A 20,200-nucleotide genomic window follows, 5' to 3' on the forward strand; every position below is an offset into this window, starting at 1 on the left:
GGGAGGAGATTTCCGCTGCTCTACTCAGGCAACCATCTTGGTTCTCCTCTTAACATCCTTATTTTAATAAGAGTTAATCTATCTTCTATTTTAATATTATCTATAATTTGCACTTTGTCATCAACTTTTACTAAAACAGCTCTGAAATCCAGAACCCAGGAATGTTCTCCATTTGCTCCAATCTTCTGATCTTCTACCTTTCCTAGTGTGTCTAAACCTGCTCGGAAACATCATTTCAACACTTAATCCATAGACTTCACCCTGCCTCCCTGCAATGCACTGAACTGTATCCCCCCTAGAATTCTTATGGTGAAGCCTTAACCTTCAATATGAGTGTATTTGGAGACAGACTTTAGGAGGTAATTAAGGTTACATGAGATCATATGGGTGGGTCTCTACAAGGACTGGCATCTTTACAAAAGGAGAAAGACCAGAGTGCAAGCACCTGTTCTCTCTCTCTCTCTCGCCCACTCCTGTTTAAAGACACATTGAGAAGGTGGCTATCTGCAAGCTAGGAAGAGAGCTCTCACCAGAAACCAAACCTTGCCATAACTTTGATCTTAGACTGTCTAGCCTCAAGAACTGTGAGAAATAATTATCTACTGTTTAAGCTACCCAGTCAACAGTAGTTTGTAGCTCGAACTGAGACACTCCCATACCCTTTTTTCGCCACCAGCCTTTCCTGGGTTTACTTTTCAAATTTTTCCTATTTGCTGTCTCTTTCTTCTCATCCTTCTAAAAATTTTCCATTCTTTTGACCCTATTCTTCCCTCAACTTCTCCTTCCCTTCCTTTACAGTCAAGTTTTCTTAAAATAAAAGTAACTTCAATTCCTCAAGTCTCACTTATCCCTTAAAATCTATCTCATTCTCATCTTTCTACCAAAAATGATCTTAACAAAGTTATCAGTTACTTATATGACAAATTCAATGGGCCTTTTAAATATTCATTTGCCTACTTGGAATACACCACAGTATTCTTCACCATCATACATTTGAGACAAAAAATAAAGGCAGTAGTACAGATTCTCAGGATTACCTCAGTTAGAGGCATGTGACTTTAATTACATATGGGACACACACCAGTGAAGAGCTCCATTAGCAACAAAGATGTGGGTTTATAAATAGACATTTTTGAATCATGTATACATATTTGGAAATTCAAAGGCTGAGAGTAGATGTCAGAAAGAAGACACAGTAAAAAGAACTGTGGTAACAGAACTCCTTGAATACCAACCCTTAGAGTAGATGAAGAAAAGAGTAGCTCACTGGCTGAATCAATCTGAGTGGCAGACAGAATACCAAGAATGAGTGAAATATAAGGAAAATTTCTGTAAAGAGATGAATTAAGAAAAAACCTAACACCTTTAATGAATAGGTCAAAAGCTCCTTGAGGACAGAGACTGTTTTTATCTAGAAGGTAATCAATAACTCTTTGATGGCCTCAATCTTTCCTATAATTATATGACACATGTATAATTAAATTTTTTTTCCTCTTTTTAAATTTTATTATGGTTTATAGTAAAATTTGAAGTTGTGCCATAGAGGTACTGCTTCACCTTTCAATTAATTAGTGAAATATCATTTATGAAAAAAGATTTTTAAATGCTTTCAACTGTTGTAAAGACATTTATTAAAAAGTTTGCTCTTAAATTATTAGAAAGCTTGAAGTTCTGTTTTCTGAAAAACATAATTTTCTTTAAAATAATTCTAAATATAATTATAGGAGCTCATAGCATAATTTTGCTGCTCTTGGCTTTTTTTTTCCCAGAAAGAAATTGTAAATACAAAATAAGACTCAATTACCAGGCACCCCCTAGTGGCAGTAAAATCAAGTTAAGAAAAAAAAATCATAGGACATGGTTTATAGTTCTCTATATCCACAGTCCTCACCAAAACTTGGGAATAAAATTGTTTGTCAGTAAACAACTTAACAGCATGTTATTTTATATCTACATCTTACTACATGATTATTATTTCCCTTATAGTAATAAATATTTTTGAGAAGAATTACAGTAAGTGAAATAATATATATAAATGCCCTGTAAGGAGTATATAATGACAAATTATAAGACTGAGGGAAAGAAATCTCACTCTAGAGAACAGCCTCCAAAAAAGAAGACATCTTTGGAATAAAGCTTTGTATATTTCACTCAAGAATCTGAAAGCTATAGTATAGAGTCAGATGGAGACTTCAGAGTCAGAAGTATTTACTGTTGACCTTGAATAATCCATTAAACTCTTCTGAACATCTCAATTTCCTCATCTATAAAACAGAGGTATCAAAATCTGCAGAGCTGTTAGAAGAATTAAGTAAGAATTGAATGAAAAAGATTGCTATTGGTATTTACTAGCATAAATAAATCATCTTATTGTACTTTGTAATTTGTGCTTTCTCATATGATATACCACTCCTGCTTACTGAATTTTTACAACCACCCTGGTAACTAAAAACCATGCTTCTCATTTCATTTTATAAATAAAAATTTAAGGCCCTAGCCAAGCTGGGACTGATATACAGGATTTTTCTCACTGTACCTTGATGTCTTTTGCCTAGAGAGATAGACTATAATCATATTACTTTCCTGATTTGGTTATAATAAATTTTGTTTAGGAGTAACACTATTAATACCCATGTTGTCTAGTCCATTTAGAGAAGACTGATACTTTTATAGAGAAGGAAAGTAATTTTTGCCATTGCACTGGAACTGGAATGGTGGAATCCAGCAGCATGATCTTGTCACTGTTCTGCACTGCAATTAAAAGGCAGTTTATCCAACTCCCCTCCCATCTTCCAACATCCACTGACTCATTTAAGAGAAATAAAACAATAAAACCAATTAAACACCAAACCAACCATCTAAATAAAATATATAATTTTAAAAGAAAAAAAAAAGAAAGGGATGGTCCAGAAACTTTATTTTCTTCTACCAGTCTTATAACTCTTCTATTCATTTGACAATTCTCAAATATAATACGATGAATCAAAATTACCTTTTATTTTCTCCTTTTTAGATTATAAATCAGGCTATAAATTACAAAGAAGATTTCTATAAATCCACCAATTGTAACAAAATTCTGCAAAAATAAACCAACTTGATTCATTATGGAGTTTAATACAGTATACTTTTATGTCTACCATATTCGATAATATATGATATATAACACAATAGGAAATTTTTTTGGACTCCAGTATTTAATTACGATATTGAACAACTATTTTTATTTGCTGAAATGCAAAATGAGTATCACAAGTCAAAAATAATTATCATTAGCTTTTATAATTCTGCATGGATTTCGTTTTTTTAATTATCTTTCATGAAATCAGTGTTTAAGATATACATCATCCCCTGGAAATAATCTATTTTTATAGGAAGCATAGAAATCTAGTTTCATAGAAAGATAAACTAGATTAATACATTAAAGGAAATTCACGTTGGCTTTTTAGTTGTATTTTAATAAAATGTGCCTTAATATGGCTTTTTCATTAGCAGGAACCTTTATGTGCCCTTCCTCCTACCACCGAGATACTCTGTGCTTTATGTATTTTATTTGACTTTGAATTTTGCTGTCTTTCTTGTTCTAACACAGGAAACAGCATCATTATAACTTGGTAAGAATGCATAAAGCCAACTAGGGAAGACTACACTTGTGATATATGAACTATTCATTTTCCAATAAACACTGAATTTCAGAAGCACTGTAGGCCCCTGCTTGCCTAGGGACTGAGCAATTCGCAATCAAACTAAGGTCAGCCACATGGCAATGAAAACATTTCCATTAGCCCAGGAAGACATTTTGATAAATCCAGTTAATCATGCTACTGGAAAGCAATAGATTATAACCAGTGATGTCTCCTATCTGCTTGTAATTATGTGGATTACATACTCAATGACAGTAATTACACTCTGTTAACTAACCTGCAAAAATAATGTTCTACCTGACTAGATACAGAACCATGCAAATAACTCTTTGTTTAACTTAATCTCATCTGGTGTTTATATCAATATTTCTATAAACAGGAGACCCAAGTACTAGGCTATTTATAAGAGTTTGTAAATTCAACTTCCCATGAATATATCATCTGAATATAAAGATAAGGAGCAACCCAAGAAATCTTTAAATTCCTAACCTAAAACAAACTATTAACAGACTATCAAATACAATTAAATTAGACTTAACTTTTTTCAGTTCAATGATTTCTACTTTGGTAAAGCCAATTTCATTTTTTTTTTTTGCTACTATATACCTGTGATGATATGATCTACAATAGTAAATATTTATTTGGTCTTCTTCTTCACATAGAGATAAAACACTAGGAATTTTCCAAGTGATAAGAAAGATGAAGGTAAAAGGAGCAATGATTCTTTTATTCATAACAAGCCCCTTTCAACCACACTTGAATTTGTTAGTGACTTCTAGAAAAGCAGGCAGGAAAGCTGGTTGCCAGTGGAACTAATGGCATGATTAGAAGGTTGTAACTGCCAGCACACCCCTCCTCCACTCTCTCTGGGTAGGAGGGACTGGAGGTTGAGTTAATCAACAATAGCCAATGATTTGATCAATCATGCCTATGTAAATAAGGCTTTTATAAAAAAGAAACCCTAGCTGAAGGGTTCTGGGGAGCTTCCAGGTTGGTGAACAAGAACGCATCTATGCGGTAGGAGGGTGGCACAACCAGAAATTTACAGGGACAGAAGCTCCTGTGCTTGGGACTCTTCGGGATCTCATCCTATGTATTTCTTCATATGGATGTTCATTTCTATCCTTTAAAAGATGTTTCATAGTAAGTTGGTCATTACTTTTTGAGCCATTCTACCAATTATCAAACTCAACAAGGGGGTTGTGGGAGCCTCCAATTTACAGCCCTTTGGTCAAAAGCACAGGTGACAACCTAGACTTGCAAATGCTGTTCTGACATGGGGGAAGTCTTATGGGACTAAGCCCTAAACTTGTGGAATTTGATACTATCCCCAGATAGTATCAGAACTTAGTTAAATTACAGAACATACAGCTGGTGTTGAAGAATTGCCTTATGGGGGGCAAAAAAAAGCCCACACATTGGAGCCAGAAGCGTTCTGTGAGTAGTGTAGTAGAGTAAAACAGATTTTTTTTTCCTTTCACTACAGAATAATATATTTGGCAGGCGGTGGGGGAAAAGTTTGACAGTATGTGAAGTTTAAGGACACAGGTCTCTATCACACAAAATCACCAAGTTGCATTAAAAAAGAAAATGTGTATAAAAATTGTGAAAATCTAAAAACAACTCAGACATAGGTCTGGAATGACACTGTACTCTTAAAAATTATTATTCTATCATCAGCATAATTATTCACTTTATATCAGTTTGCTTTATCTAGTAATAATAAAGTAATATATTTAAACATTAAAATAACTTGATCATTCTATAAATGTACTAAGTTTCACTGTGAAAACTGATAAAAGAATGAGATTCCCTATACCAAACAGAAAGAAACTCTTAATAACAATTTTATATCAAGTGTTTTTTTAAGCTGTATTCTACAGAGCCCAATGAATTTTCCTCAAAGGTATGCCTTCTTCAGCCATGGGAGAAATTGGAGTTCCATTCACTCATTCTCTCCCTCCAATTCTAGTCCTTCCCCTTAAAAAACTGTGCAATTTTTGGCTATTTTTTACATAATGGAGTTTTGCTAAAGATTTTCTTTGGAAAAAGAATTCTACCACTAAAATCAAACAAATAAACTACCCAAACCAGATAGTTTCAAAATACATATGGTTAATAGTTGATGGTAACTTAAAACTTTAGTAAGATTTTTATATTTATACACAACTTAAAGCAACTTAACAATTAAGCTTTTTATTTCAGATTACCAGGAAAAATAAAATCCTTACCCAGCATGACTAGATGATGAAGGTGGTGGCAAGTCTGGTGTAAGGACATAAAGACTGTTGTTTTTTGGCAAGTGTAGAGATTTTAAGACAGTCTGAAAAAGAAAAAATTAAAAACAAAACAGAAAGACTGTTGATCGTGCATTATTAATTTTTTTCCTATAGTTCTTGAGAAACTGTCAATATTATAGTTTAAGTTTTCATCTTTTGACAATTTCCTAAATAGGGTAATGCAGAAGAATTACTGAATCCAAATCACCTTATTTCTCCCATACATATACATTTATATATATATATATATATATATATATATATATATATATAAAATATGTAAAATAAATTAGCATAAATGTGAATGTTAAAATAAAATACAAATTCCTTAGATTATGAAGAGATACAAATAGATAAGAACACAGTTGAGATTCACTTATTTCTTCATTGAAAAAATTTATCCTTGCAACTAATATGCACTTCATTCCAGGATCATAATAACAAGTATTGGCAATGTAAGTTTTCAAAGATCATGTGCTCTAGAAAAGATCACAGAGAGCATACCTCAACCCAATGACTTTATAGAGGAGGAGCTTGGATGAGGTCTCTAATAAGTGTTGCCTAGGTCACTTAACTTTTACTCCAGGGAATTTCTTTGTAAAACCTTCTGTCTGGGGTGAATAACTACTCTTGGGCTACATCTGACCTTCATCTCAATAACCATGCAAAATTTCACTGAATTTCTTCCACTGTAAAACTCCTACATACCTTTCAAACTCCCAACTTGGTGTTAAATACTTGCTAACATACTTTAAACCTTTTTTTGACAGCAATACACATACAGGAACACATTTTACATCTCAACTATGACTGCCTACAACATAAAGGAGCCCTCTGAAATTAATGGCCAAGAATTTAAAAATACATCAATCAGCATGATTTTGTCTGTCTCCAGGCACATTTAACTGTGAGACACAGAATAGACAGAGTTGGATTTATCCAAAGTAAGGATTTTTGCCAAACACAATCCATAAATTAAAAGTTGAGGCTATATGCAAGGAAGTGATTATGATGACTGACCTCACATAAGGAAGGGAGACATGAAAGGTAATGATCTTGAAAAGATGGCAGAAATGATGGATTGGTGGTCTGAATAGAGTTGAAAGATGGTTGGAGTTAGGATGCTAAGGGAAGTGAGCTAGAAAGATGAGAGATGAACAGAAAATGGAAGCTTGAAATTAAGATTTGAGAATTCTTATAATTAAATGAGTAACACGATGGGAAGACATGGGCTGATGGAGGGTGGAGAAAAAGATACTTTATAAAGGTTATTTAAATTAGTAAGAATTAAAAAGGGAGCAATTATAAATCAGGAACTAAAAATCATCAGGAAACAAGGGGAGATGGCTTCAATAAGCAGATGGTACAGTTTTTTGACATGAAATTAAAAGCTGAAAGTTTTTAGAGAGGAAGGACTGATAAAGATCTGGAAGTGGAAATGAGGACCAATTAGTACATATATTTACCACTTAGTCCAGTGTATGATGGCTGCTACAGAAAAGCAATTAACACTGCGAAGGCTAAAGAGAAACAATGCCCTCAGGAAGGCAGGTTTCTGTCAGAGGAAGATGATGAAGGGAATGTGCAGGGAAGAGAGTAACAATGGAAGAAATTTCGTTAATGATGTGTTAGTTCCACAGGGCATAGCAAAAAGGTTTCAGGCATTGTAGGAGAAAAAGGATAGAGACAGATATGGGCTGTGCCAAGACTATGGAGATTTGAGTGGGGGATGATGTGGGAACCTTAGACTCCTTGCAGTGATTGGCATAAACAGCAGGAAAGATGTAATGAAATTAGTCCTGGTTGAATCAAGACAATAATGTCAGGGCTTAACATGCTGGAAAGCAAAGTTGAGTGGATGTCTACGAATTCCTCTTAACCCTGCAAATGGAAGTAGGGGCAGCTGGGGAGGGCCAATCTCACCCAAGCATAGAATATGAGGAGCTTATTCTTGAACCCTCCACAAGAGGGCCCATCTTACTAAGTTTACAGTCTCACTCCAAGAGCTTTGGGACTTCTTGACTCACATTATTTATGTGTTAAATAAGAAGAAATACTTAGCCTTATTATTTCAATACACTCTAACATCTTCTACTCTACTTCTTTTTTTCAATGCTGGGTATAGCCCACTAAATTAACTTTACAACTCACTAATAGTTTGTGACCCATGGTTTTTAAAAATAACACTGTAGTAGGAAATTACTCATAATTTCACAATCTACTAGAAGACCTGGAAATTCTGAAACTTTATGTCAAATATGTATAAATCCTTTTGAAATTGGTCTGTGTTAATGCTATAGAGATAACATACAAACAAAACATACACATATACACAAAGCTATTTTTCCCTCTTTGTCGTTCATTATTTTACTTTATGGATTATTGATAAATGCTTGATCTTACCACATGACCAAGTCATTGTCCATTTTCCATGCCATTATCCAATGATTTCCCACTTGATCTTCCCCATCAAACCACATATGGTATAATTAAATAAATTAATTAATACTTTAAGTCATTTATTCATTCCACAAATATTTACTTGATGCCTTTTATACCAGGCATTTCATATACTATGGTGAGAGAAACATGTATGTTCCCTCTACTCATGGCGCTGTGATGGAGAATGCTGTGATGGGAACCAAATTTTATACAGACTTTTAAAGAAAATGACATGTAAGCTGAGACTCAAAGGATGAAAAAGAGTTACCTATGTGAAGAACTGGGTGTAAAGCATTCCAGACAGTTGAATAGCATGTCAGGTAAAGATGTAAACAGCTTGAGCCTCGTAGAAGAATTAAAAGGAGGTTTGTATGGCTGCAGCTGAAGATGAGGTTGTAGAGGTGAATTAGAATAAGTAATAGAATGCTTTTAAAACCATTGTGAGTAGCCTGAATTGTATTCAAAGTGCACTAAGAAGCTATGTTTTAACAGGAGAGTGATATAATTCGATCTATGCTTTTAAAAGATTGCTCTGGCTGCTGTGTGGAGAATGCACTGAAAGAATTCAAGAAAATAATCTGGGAAAATAATGATGAAGTTATTGCATTGGTCCAGGCAAGAAATGGTGATGGCTTGGATTAAGGTAGTGCATGAAAAATACTGAAAAGTGGCCAAGGTTGAGATATATTTTTGAGATAAAGTTTATCAGACTTACCAAAGGATTAGGTATTGTTTGAAATGGGAAAAGACTGATGCCCCATTGGATTTAGCGGTGGTTATAGCACTGCCATTTGTTGGGGAAGACTAGTGGGGAAATATCATGGGGAGGAAAATTAATCAAAGAGTTCCATTTTAAACATGTTAAGTTAAATAAATATGTTAATAAGGTATGCAAGTACACAAGTGAATTATCAATTTGGATATGTGAGTTCATAGAAGTATAACCTAGAATTATAATTTGGAAGCAACCAGAAAATTAACAGCATAGGGATAGCAGAAATTACCTAGGGAAAAGACTACATAAAAATAAGTAACTGAAATATTATTGGTAACAAAGACTATGCTCAAATACTAGAACGCATAGTTCTAAAAAGGACTTTCTCAAAATGATTGCCTTTCTCTTCACAAACTCCTGAATGTGCTATGCAAGACTGATTCATATCCACAGGTTTCTAAATAAATGAATGAATAAATGATACAGCTTTGTAAACTAATGCATACATATTTCTGCTAAGGTTGTCAGCCTTGTTTTTGTTTTTTAATTCACATTACAATTAGAATAGCATACAGCACCACAGGTCAGCAAACTATGGCCCATAGGACAAATCCAGCTCACTACCTGTTTTAGTATAGTCTGTTAGTTAAGAATAGTTTTTGCATTTTTAAATGGTTGACAAAATCAAAAGAAGAGTATGTCATGACATGTGAAGTAAAATTTAAACTTGTGTCCATAAAATAAAGATTTATTAGAATATAGTCATGCTCATTCTTTCACACATGATCTATACTGCTTTCACACTATGACGCCAGAATTGAGTTGCAACAGAGACTGTATAGTCCACAAAGCCTAAAATATTTACTACCTGGCTCTGTGCAGAAAAAGTTTGCAGACACCTAATATATAGCATATCACTAACATGTACCTAAGCTTTAAGATATCTCACTGACCTGAAATTCCTGTATATATCATACTGAAATACTCAGAACATCTCTATATATCAAATGAACTCCCACAGAAGTATTTATAAGCACAATGTCTACCAGGAGCCACTGACAAAGAAGAACTGAACCAAAAATTGAAGATTCTAAGTTATACATGGATATTGAAATATCAACTGAGAAACTAGTGTGAAAATATTTGACAGTTATTTCCACCACAAACACCTAAAGCTTTAGAGTTAACCCATTTCTTTCTAACCCTCCCCACTCTGTCAGAAAAAGTGTGTAAAATATTTTATACTTGAAACTCCTACTGGATCCCTGAGAATAGCAACTACTACCTTAAAATTGCAACACTATATCAGATTCTTAAAACATAATTCATTCTCTCCACCTGCCACTATCCAAGTAAACAAAGAAAGATTCTTACCATTTAAATTTTCCAAGTTTAAAAAAAATTTCCTATTTTTATCTTTGTTCCATAATCAATACTTGGCATAAATATATATACTGTGTATGACTTCCTTCAGGACAATCAGTAATTGTTCAGTAAATTATTATTGCAGGGTACTTACCCACACCCTATGAGGTTTAAGAAAAAAATAAAAGCTCTCAAAAGAGTGCCAGACCAACTACTATAGTAGTTAGAAATAGGAAAAACTTGCCATACAGTGTTTTCATTCACATACCTAACTCATTTAAAACTATTGGTTTACCATGAAAATGCTTTAGCTTGAAAAACACTGTTTGCTGATTCCTTAAACTAAGTTACTATTACCAAATCTACTTCTGTCATATTTAACATTACTAAAAACCAATTTTTATATATAATTTAGTCAATTGCATAACTTAATTTTCTTTTACTTCTAGGCAATTAAGAAACTCACACTGTCTTCCACATCTCCAGTCTTCCAGCCTTTCAACAGCATTTTAGACACAGGTATCTGAAGTTCATTTTCTAGAATCTGTTTAATCTCTCCTGTACGGACAAGAAGAGACCAAATATTACTAAGAAAATAATGCAAACAACATTTGTTCATATCCAGGGTTAGCATTAATATTGGACATATGGTGCACAGTCAATGATATTTGTCTGATAAAGGAATAAGAAAAATTACAGTAGTCCAAATTTCAAATCTTGATCAAATATCATGTTGCCCCTTTGAAGAACTCAGGCTTCAACACTGTGATAAAAGACTCCACAATTAATTAAGTAGTTAATTAACTTTATAGCTTTTTTTAAAGACACAGGTATCAGTGACTGGGAATTTGAATAGGAACAATCTATTTACATTCAATCAGCTGACAATACCTGTATATGTTCAGCATAAGGTAGGGAAAGCAGGTAAAGTATACAACCTGGGGCAGTACAATACAGGTAAAGCAGATATTGGAATGAAGACTTGGGTTCTTATCTTGAAGGAATCAATTAATTCATCTATTCGTAATTTTTGCATCTGCAAAATGGAAAATAATGTTGCCTAGTTTTTCTTTTCTAGGGTCCAAGGATGAAAGGAGACAATATCCATGAAAGTAGCTGAAAAAATAAAGCCAATGTATCTAATCTGGAAGACAACAGAAATTGTGTTAAAGAGAAAAGCAACAGAATTTCAGAAAAGGAAAAAAATTGTATTGGACCAAATAGAAAAGGCTTTGCAAGAGAAATGAGACTTGAAGTATAGCTGAGTTGTTGCAGGAAAACAAAAACAAAAATCTAGGAAAGCCTGTTCAGTGAGGATGTGAGACTGAAAAGTAAAAAGGCAAAAATGCTAATAAAGAAAGTGAGGAATCACAGTTTTTCTGGTGCTCCACAAATCACTTTTCAGGAATCAAGTATACTCATAAATCAATCAGCTAATTTCGGCTACTAAAGTATATTAAACAAATCATAGAATCAGAATGTACAAATATTTCATGTATCTGCTTTTATTAGGTTGGTGTTAGTCTATAATTTTAGATTAACGCACAATTAAATATCACTGACAAGTGACTGAATACTGAAAAACTGATTACTACATATTAAAAGACAAAAAAGTATTTCAAGCTGATGAAGGAAAGAAGGGGGTAAAAGCTTACACTATACAAGTTTTATGGAAACACAGCTGCCTGAATAAGTAATGCTACTAACCCTTCATGGTCTTAGTGACATTTTTTTACTTTCCTAAGGAAAATTCCTTTGAGGGCACTTTGGGTAGTGATTAAACATCATAAACAGAAATCTAGTTCAACATTACATTTTAGAAGCAGAAAGTTTTATCAACTTTGGCTTTCAAAAAGGTTGCTGACAAATGGAAATGGTAGAAAGATGAGCCATACTTTTTAAGCCAAATACATATAAACACTGCCTTTTCATCTGTGGAAAAGGCTGCTACTTCTATAGCTGTACGTATCTGGAAATGGGATTACTTCCTTGCAAGTCTTCCCAGTGCTTGCCTTTTAGAAACCTATCTTCACCTGCACCTCCTACACAGACTCTTGGAGACAATCATAGCATTCATTACCTAAAAGAACTTTCTTAAAGGAAAAATGAAAGAGATTTTAAGTCCCAGTTATTCTTTGTAGCAAGCATGGATAACATTTAAAACAAACAGTCTTGAGATTAAGAAGTTATTTTTAGGAGATAAAAGATGGCGGTGTGAGAGGGGAGAAAGAGAACTCCTCTGAAAACCACATATAATACAAAAATAGTTAATACAACTAATCCAAAAAGAGCAACAGGAAAGAAGGCTGCGCCAGACGGCATACACCTGGAGAACAGAGCAGACCTCACCAAGGGTCATGTACCAAAGCCTTGATCCGGCAGGACCCAAGCCCTTCCACCACCCCAGTACATGAGCAGGAGGAAGAGAAATGGAGCAGGAAGGGGGTGGAAACCTAGTACTGCTGAACACCCAGTCCTGGAGATCTGCTTTGGGAGCACAAACCTAAATCGCATGGTGCTCTGGAGATTAGTGGGGTTGGAAAGCTAAGACAAGCGGAATACTTGGAGAAACACAGATTCCAGCCATTTGTGGAGGACAGGGATCCACATCCGGCTGCTCCGGGACAAAGGAAAGGCAGGAAGTCTGAGAGGCTTCACAGCAGCAAGAGAGATGCTAAAGGGGAGGGGACTGCATGGAGCTTGCTGCTAGGTGGACAAGGTTGTTTGGAGGTGCTCTGCCCAGCAGGTTGGGAACTTTCAGGAGTTTCAGGTTCTCCATCCCCCTGGCTGGCTACTCAGCTCTGAGGCCCTCCACCGTGATACACAGCAAGCTGCGCCTTCTTACTGACCTACTGGCACTAGCTCACAAACCAGTAGTCCCTCCCCTGGTGTCAAGCCAGCGAAAGGAAGGGCCTGCCTATGGCAACTACAAGTGCAAAGCACAGAGACTTACACCTGTTTACTCAGCCCACTGGATCTGTCAGTGGAGACAGGAACTGCAGCCAGGAAGAAGGAAACAGCTCTTACCTACTGACAGGTACCAGCGCCGCTCCCCTGCGAAACCCTACATCACTTCAGGAGCTGAGCAGCTCCAGAGACTAGAGCTTCTGGGCACTAGAGAGTGCCATATACAAATATGAAATGACAAAGGAACCTGGTTCAATCCAAAATCTCACAAACACCAGAGAAAAGGCCAAGTAAAACTAAACTTACCAATCTTCCTGAAAGACAGTTCAAACTAAAAATCATAAACATGCTCACTCATGGAGGTACAGAAAAATATTCAAGAACTCAGGGATGAATTTAGGATGGAGACTGAATCATTAAGAAATTGCATATCTGAAAAGAAACATACAATGGAGGGACTTAGAAGCAGATTAGATGTAGAAGAAGAGACAGTAAATGGAATAGAATTTAGTGAAGAGGAATATAAAGAGGCCGAGGCACAGAGAGAAAAAAGGATCACTGAGAATGAAACAATATTGAGAGAACTGTGTGAACAATCCAAATGGAACAATATTTGCATTATAGGGGTAATCTTCCCCAATCTAGAGAAAAGATGGTCTCTCAGGCCATGGAGATACAGAGAACTCCCAACACAAAATACCCAAGGAAGACAACACCAAGACACATAATAATTAAAATGGCAAAGATCAAAGATAATGACAGACTATTAAAAGAAGCGAGAGACAGAAATAAGACCACATACAACGGAAAGCCCATCAGGCTAACATCAGACTTCTCAGCAGAAACCTTACAGGCCAGAAGGGAGTGGCATGACGTATTTATTGCAATGAAACAGAAGGGCCTCGAACCAAGAATACTGTACCCAGCAAGATTATCATTTAAATTTGAAGGAGGGATTAAACAATTTCCAGATAAGCAAAAGCTGAGAGAATTTACCTCCCACAAACCATATCTACAGTGTACTTTGGATGGACTGCTCTAGATGGAACTGTTCCTAAGGTTTAATAGCTGTCACCAGACGTAGTAAAACCATAGTAAAGAAAGTAGAACAGTTAATTACTAAGAAGACCAAAATTAAATCAACTACTGCCAACGTCTATCAAGGGACAGACAAAGTGTACAGAATATGATACCTAATCTATAAAGAATGGAGGAGGAAGAAAAAGAAGGAGAAAAAAAGAACCTTTAGATTGCATTTGTAATAGCATACTGAGTTAAGTTAGACTCTTAGATAGTAAAGCAGTTACACTTGAACCTTTGGTAACCACAAATCTAAAGCCTGCAATGGCAATAAGGATGCACCTATCAATAATCACCCTAATTGTAAATGGTCTGAAAGCACCAATCAAAAGACATAGACTCACTGAATGTATAAAAAACAAGACCCATCCATATGCTGTCTACAAGAGACTCACATTAAACCCAAAGACATACACAGACTAAAAGTGAAGGGATGGAAAAAGATATTTCATGCAACTAATAAGGAGAAAAAAGCAGGAGATGCAGTACTTGCATCAGACAAAATAGACTTCAAAACAAACAAAGTCACAAAAGACAAAGGAGGACATTACATAATCATAAAGGGGTCAATCCAACAAGAGGATATAACCAATATAAATATTTATGCAACACAGGAGCATGTACATATGTGAAACAAATACTAACAGAATTAAAAGGGGAAATAGAATGCAATGCATTCATTCTAGTAGACTACAACATTCCACTCACTACAAAGGACAGATCAACCAGACAGAAAAGGAGTAAGGAAACAAAGGCATTGAACAACACATTAGAATAGATGGACCTAAAAGACATCTACAGAACTCTACACCCAAAAGCAGCAGGATACAAATTCTTATCAAGTGCATATGGAACATTTTCAAGAATAGATCATATACTAGGTGACAAAAAGAGCCTCGGTAAATTCAAAAAGACTGAAATTGTACCAACCAGTTTCTCAGACCACAAAGGTATGAAACTAGAAATAAACTACACAAAGAAAATGAAAAATCTCACAAACACATAGAGGTTTCAAAAGATGCCCCTAAATAACCAATGGATCAATGACCAAATAAAAACACACATCAAGCAATATATGGAGACAGAATGACAACAATAATTCAACACCGCAAAATCTGTGGGACACAGCAAAGGCCGTGCTAAGAGGGAAATATATTGCAAATACAGGCCTACCTCAGGAAAGAATAACAATCCTATATGAAGACTCGAACCTCACAATTAATGAAACTAGAAAAAGAAGAACAAATGAGGCCCAAAATCAGTAGACGGAGGGGCATAATAAAGACTAGAGCATAAATAAATAAAATCGAGTAGAATAAAAAAATAGAAAGAATCAATGAAAGCAGGAGCTGGGTCTTCGAGAAAATAAACAAAAATAGATAAACCCTAAGCCAGACTTATCAAGAAAAAAGAGAGTCTACACACAAAAACAGAATCAGAAATGAGGAAGGAAAAATTACTACAGAAACCATAGAAATACAAATAATTATTAGAGAATACTATGAAAAATTACATGCTAACATAATGGACAACCTAGAAGAAATGGACAACTTTCTAAAAAATACAACATTCCAAGGCTGACACAGAAAGAAACAGAAAATCTGAACAGAGAAACAGCAAGAAAATTGAATTGGTAATCAAAAAACTACCTAAGAACAAAATCCCTTGACCAGATGTTTTCACTGCTGAATGTTATCAAACACTTACTAAAGATCTAACACCCAACCTCCTAAATGTTTTCCAAAAAGTAGAAGAGTGGACGATTAAAGATGGCGGCATGAGAGGAGAGACAGAGGCTTCCTCCTAAAACAGATACAATTAGAAAATATAGTTGGTGCAACTAATCCTGAGAGAGCAACAGGTAAGAGGATGGGGCCAGACTGCATTAACCTGGAGAAAAGAGCAGACCTCACAGAACAGGGTAACGTACCAGAGCTGTAGCTCAGTGGGACCCGAGCCCTTTCCCCACCCCAGCTCACCGGTGGAAGTAAGAGAAACTGAGCAGGGAGGGAGTGGAATGCTTGGGACTGCTGAATACCTAGATCTGGAGATCTGCACTGGGAGCTCAAACCTACATTTCATGCTGCTTTCATCATACTCTTCTGATTATGGGGTTGGAAAGCTGGGGCAGGCAGAGTTCCTGGGGAGACTGGGATTCCAGCTGCTTGTGGAAAGCAAGGATCCATATCCGGATGCTCTGGGACAAAACCTTACATGTGTGTGCCCAGCCCACTTGTTCAGGTAGTGGAGACAGGTACAGCATCCGGGAAGCAGGTAACACCTCTTTCCTCCCCCAAGGCACCAATACCGCTCCCCTGCAACCCCCAACATTGCTTCAGGGGCTGAGCAGCTCCAGAAAACAGCTTCTGGATACTAGAGGGTGCCATATACAAATATGAAATGCCAAAGAAACCTGGTCCAGAGTAAAATCATTAATACAACTCCTGAGAAAGATTTAAATGATATGGACCTTGCGACTCTTCCTGAAAGGGAGTTCAAAATAAAAATCATCAACATGCTAATGGAGGTACAGAAAGACACCAAGAACTCAGGAATGAATTCAGGTCAGAGATCCAATCATTGAAGAGCATGATGGAGGGTAATAAAAGCAGGTTGGATACGATGGAGGAGACGATAAATGAAATAGAAACTAGAGAAGAAGAATACAAAGAAGCTGAGGCACAGAGAGAAAAAAGGACCTCTAAGAATGAAAGAATATTGAGAGAACTGTGTGACCAATCCAAGCGGAACAATATTCGCATTATAGGGATACCAGAAGAAGAAGAGAGAGAGAAAGGGATAGAAAGTGTCTTTGAGGAGGTACCTGCTGAAAACTTCCCCAATCTGGGGAAGGAGATAGTCTCTCAGGCCATGGAGATCCACAGATCTCCCAACACAAGGGACCCAAGGAAGACAAAAACAAGACACATAGTAATTAAAATGTCAAAGATCAAGGATAAGGACAGACTGTTAAAAGCAGCCAGAGGCAGAAATAAGATCACATACAAGGAAAGCCCATCAGGCTAACATCAGAAATCTCAGCAGAAACATTACAGGCCAGAAGGGAGTGGCATGATGTACTTAATGCCATGAAGCAGAAGGGCCTGGAACCAAGGTTACTTTATCCGGCAAGATTATCATTTAAATTTGAAGGAGGAATTAAACAATTTCCAGATAAGCAAAAGCTGAGAGAGTTTACCTCCCATAAACCATCTCTGCAGTCTATTTTGGAGGGACTGCTATAGATGGAAGTGTTCTTAGGGTGGATAGCTGTCACCAAAGGTAGTAAAACCACGGTAGGGAGGGTGGAGCAGCTGCTTGCGAGGCAAATGCAAAATTAAATTGACTATCCCAAAGTCAATCAAGGGATAGACAAAAAGTACAGAATTTGATACCTAATATATAAAGAATGAAGGAGGAAGAAAAAGGAGGAGAAATAGAAAAGAACCTTTAGATTGTGTTTGTAACAGCACAGTAAGTGAGTTAAGTTAGACTCTTAGATAGTAAGGAAAGTAACCTGGAACCTTTGGTAACCACGAATCTAAAGCCTGAAATGGCAACAAGCACATACCTATCGATAATCACCCTAAATGTAAATGGACTGAATGCACCAATCAAAAGACATAGAGTCACTGAATGGATAAAAAAACAAGACCCATCTATATGCTGCTTACAAGAGACTCACTTCAAACCCAAAGCCACGCATAGACTAAAAGTCAAGGGATGGAAAAAGATATTTGATGCAAACAACAGGAAGAAAAAAGCAGGTGTTGCAGTACAAGTAACAGACAAAATAGATTTCAAAACAAAGAAAGTAACAAAAGATAAAGGACATTACATAATGATAAAGGGCTCAGTCCTACAAGAGGATATAACCATTATAAATATATATGCAACCAACACAGAAGCACTACCATATGTGAAACAAATACTAACAGAACTAAAGGAGGAAACAGAATGCAATGCATACATTTTAGGAGACTTCAATACCACTCACTCCAAAGGACAGATCCACCAGACAGAAAATAAGTAACGACACAGAGGCACTGAACAACACACTAGAACAGATGGACCTAATAGACATCTATAGAACACTACATCCAAAAGCAACAGGATACACATTCTTCTCAGGTGCACATGGAACATTCTACAGAATAGACCACACGCCAGGCCACAAAAAGAGCTGCAGTAAATTCCAAAAGACTGAAATTCTACCAACCAACTTTTCAGACCACAAAGGTATAAAACTAGAAATAAACTGTACAAAGAAAGCAAAAAGGCCCAAAAACACATGGAGGCTTAACAACATGCTCCTAAAGAATCCATGGATCCATGGATCCATGACCAAATTAAAATGGAGAACAAGCAATATATGGAAACAAATGACAACAACAATACAAAGCCCCAACTTCTGTGGGACGCAGCGAAAGCAGTCTTAAGAGGAAAGTATATAGCAATCCAGGCATATTTAAAGAAGGAAGAACAAACTCAAATGAATAGTCTAACATCACAATTATAGAAATTGGAAAAAGAAGAACAAATGAGGCCTAAAGTCAAAAGAAGGAGGGACATAATAAAGATCAGAGAAGAAATAAATAAAATTGAGAAGAATAAAACAATAGAAAAAAATCAATGAAATCAAGAGCTGGCTCTTTGAGAAAATAAACAAAATAGATAAGCCTCTAGCCAGACTTATTAAGAGAAAAAGAGAAACAACACATATCAACAGAATTAGAAATGAGAAAGGAAAAATCATGATGGGTCCGACAGAAATACAAAGAATTATTAGAGAATACTATAAAAACCTATAGGCTAACAAGCTGGAAAATCTAGAGGAAATGGACAACTTTCTAGAAAAGTACAACATTCCAAGGATGACACAGAAAGAAACAGAAAATCTGAACAGACCAATTACCAGTAATGAAATTGAACTCATAATCAAAAAACTACCTAAGAAAAAAGCCCCTGTAGCAGATGGATTCACCGCAGAATTTTATCCAACATTTAGTGAAGACCTAAAACCCATCCCCCTTAAAGTTTTCCAAAGAGCAGAAGACAGAATACTTCCAAACTCATTCTATGAGGCGAGCACCACTATAATACCAAAACCAGGCAAAGACACCACAAAATGAGAAAATTACAGACCAATATCCCTGATGAACATAGATGCAAAAATACTCAGCAAAATATTAGCAAACCGAATTCAAAAATACATCAAGAAAATCATACACCATGATCAAGTGGGATTCATCTCAGGGATGCAAGGATGGGTACAACATTCGAAAATCCATCAACATCATCCACCACATCAACAAAAAGAAGGACAATCACCTAATGATCATCTCCATAGATGCTGAAAAAGGATTTGACAAAATTCAACATCCATTCATGAGAAAAATTCTCAACTAAATGGATATAGAGGTCAAGTACCTAAACAAAATAAAGGCCATATGTGGCAAACCCACAGCCAACATCATACTTTACAGCAAGAAGCTGAAAGCTTTTCCTTTAAGATCGGGAACAGGACAACGATGCCCACTTTCCCCACTTCTACTCAACATAGCATTGGAGGTCCTAGCCACAAAGAAATAAAAGGCTCCCAGGTTGGCAAGGAAGAAGTTAAATTGTCCTTGTTTGCACATGACATGATATTGTACATAAAAAACCCTAAAGAATCCACTCCAAAACTACTAAATCTAATATCTAAATTCAGCAGAGTTGCAGGATACAAAATTAATATGCAGAAATCAATGGCATTCCTATACACTAAC

General features: G+C 35.9%; 1 protein-coding gene across 2 annotated transcripts in view; it reads right to left on the reverse strand.

The window, feature by feature from the left end:
* The window catches only part of FAF1 (Fas associated factor 1), a 559,668-nt gene that overhangs the window by 319,149 nt on the left and 220,319 nt on the right, over positions 1-20,200 (reverse strand). For both annotated transcript variants that reach the window (XM_057500197.1, XM_036892803.2), the window contains exons 5-6: positions 10,909-11,000; positions 5,873-5,964 (exon numbers count right to left, since the gene is read on the reverse strand). In XM_057500197.1, coding sequence (XP_057356180.1) covers positions 5,873-5,964; positions 10,909-11,000 — 184 coding nt within the window. The remainder of the gene's footprint in view (positions 1-5,872; positions 5,965-10,908; positions 11,001-20,200) is intronic.

Source organism: Manis pentadactyla, chromosome 4, assembly GCF_030020395.1.
Source record: "Manis pentadactyla isolate mManPen7 chromosome 4, mManPen7.hap1, whole genome shotgun sequence".
In the NCBI taxonomy this organism is placed as follows: Eukaryota; Metazoa; Chordata; class Mammalia; order Pholidota; family Manidae; genus Manis; species Manis pentadactyla.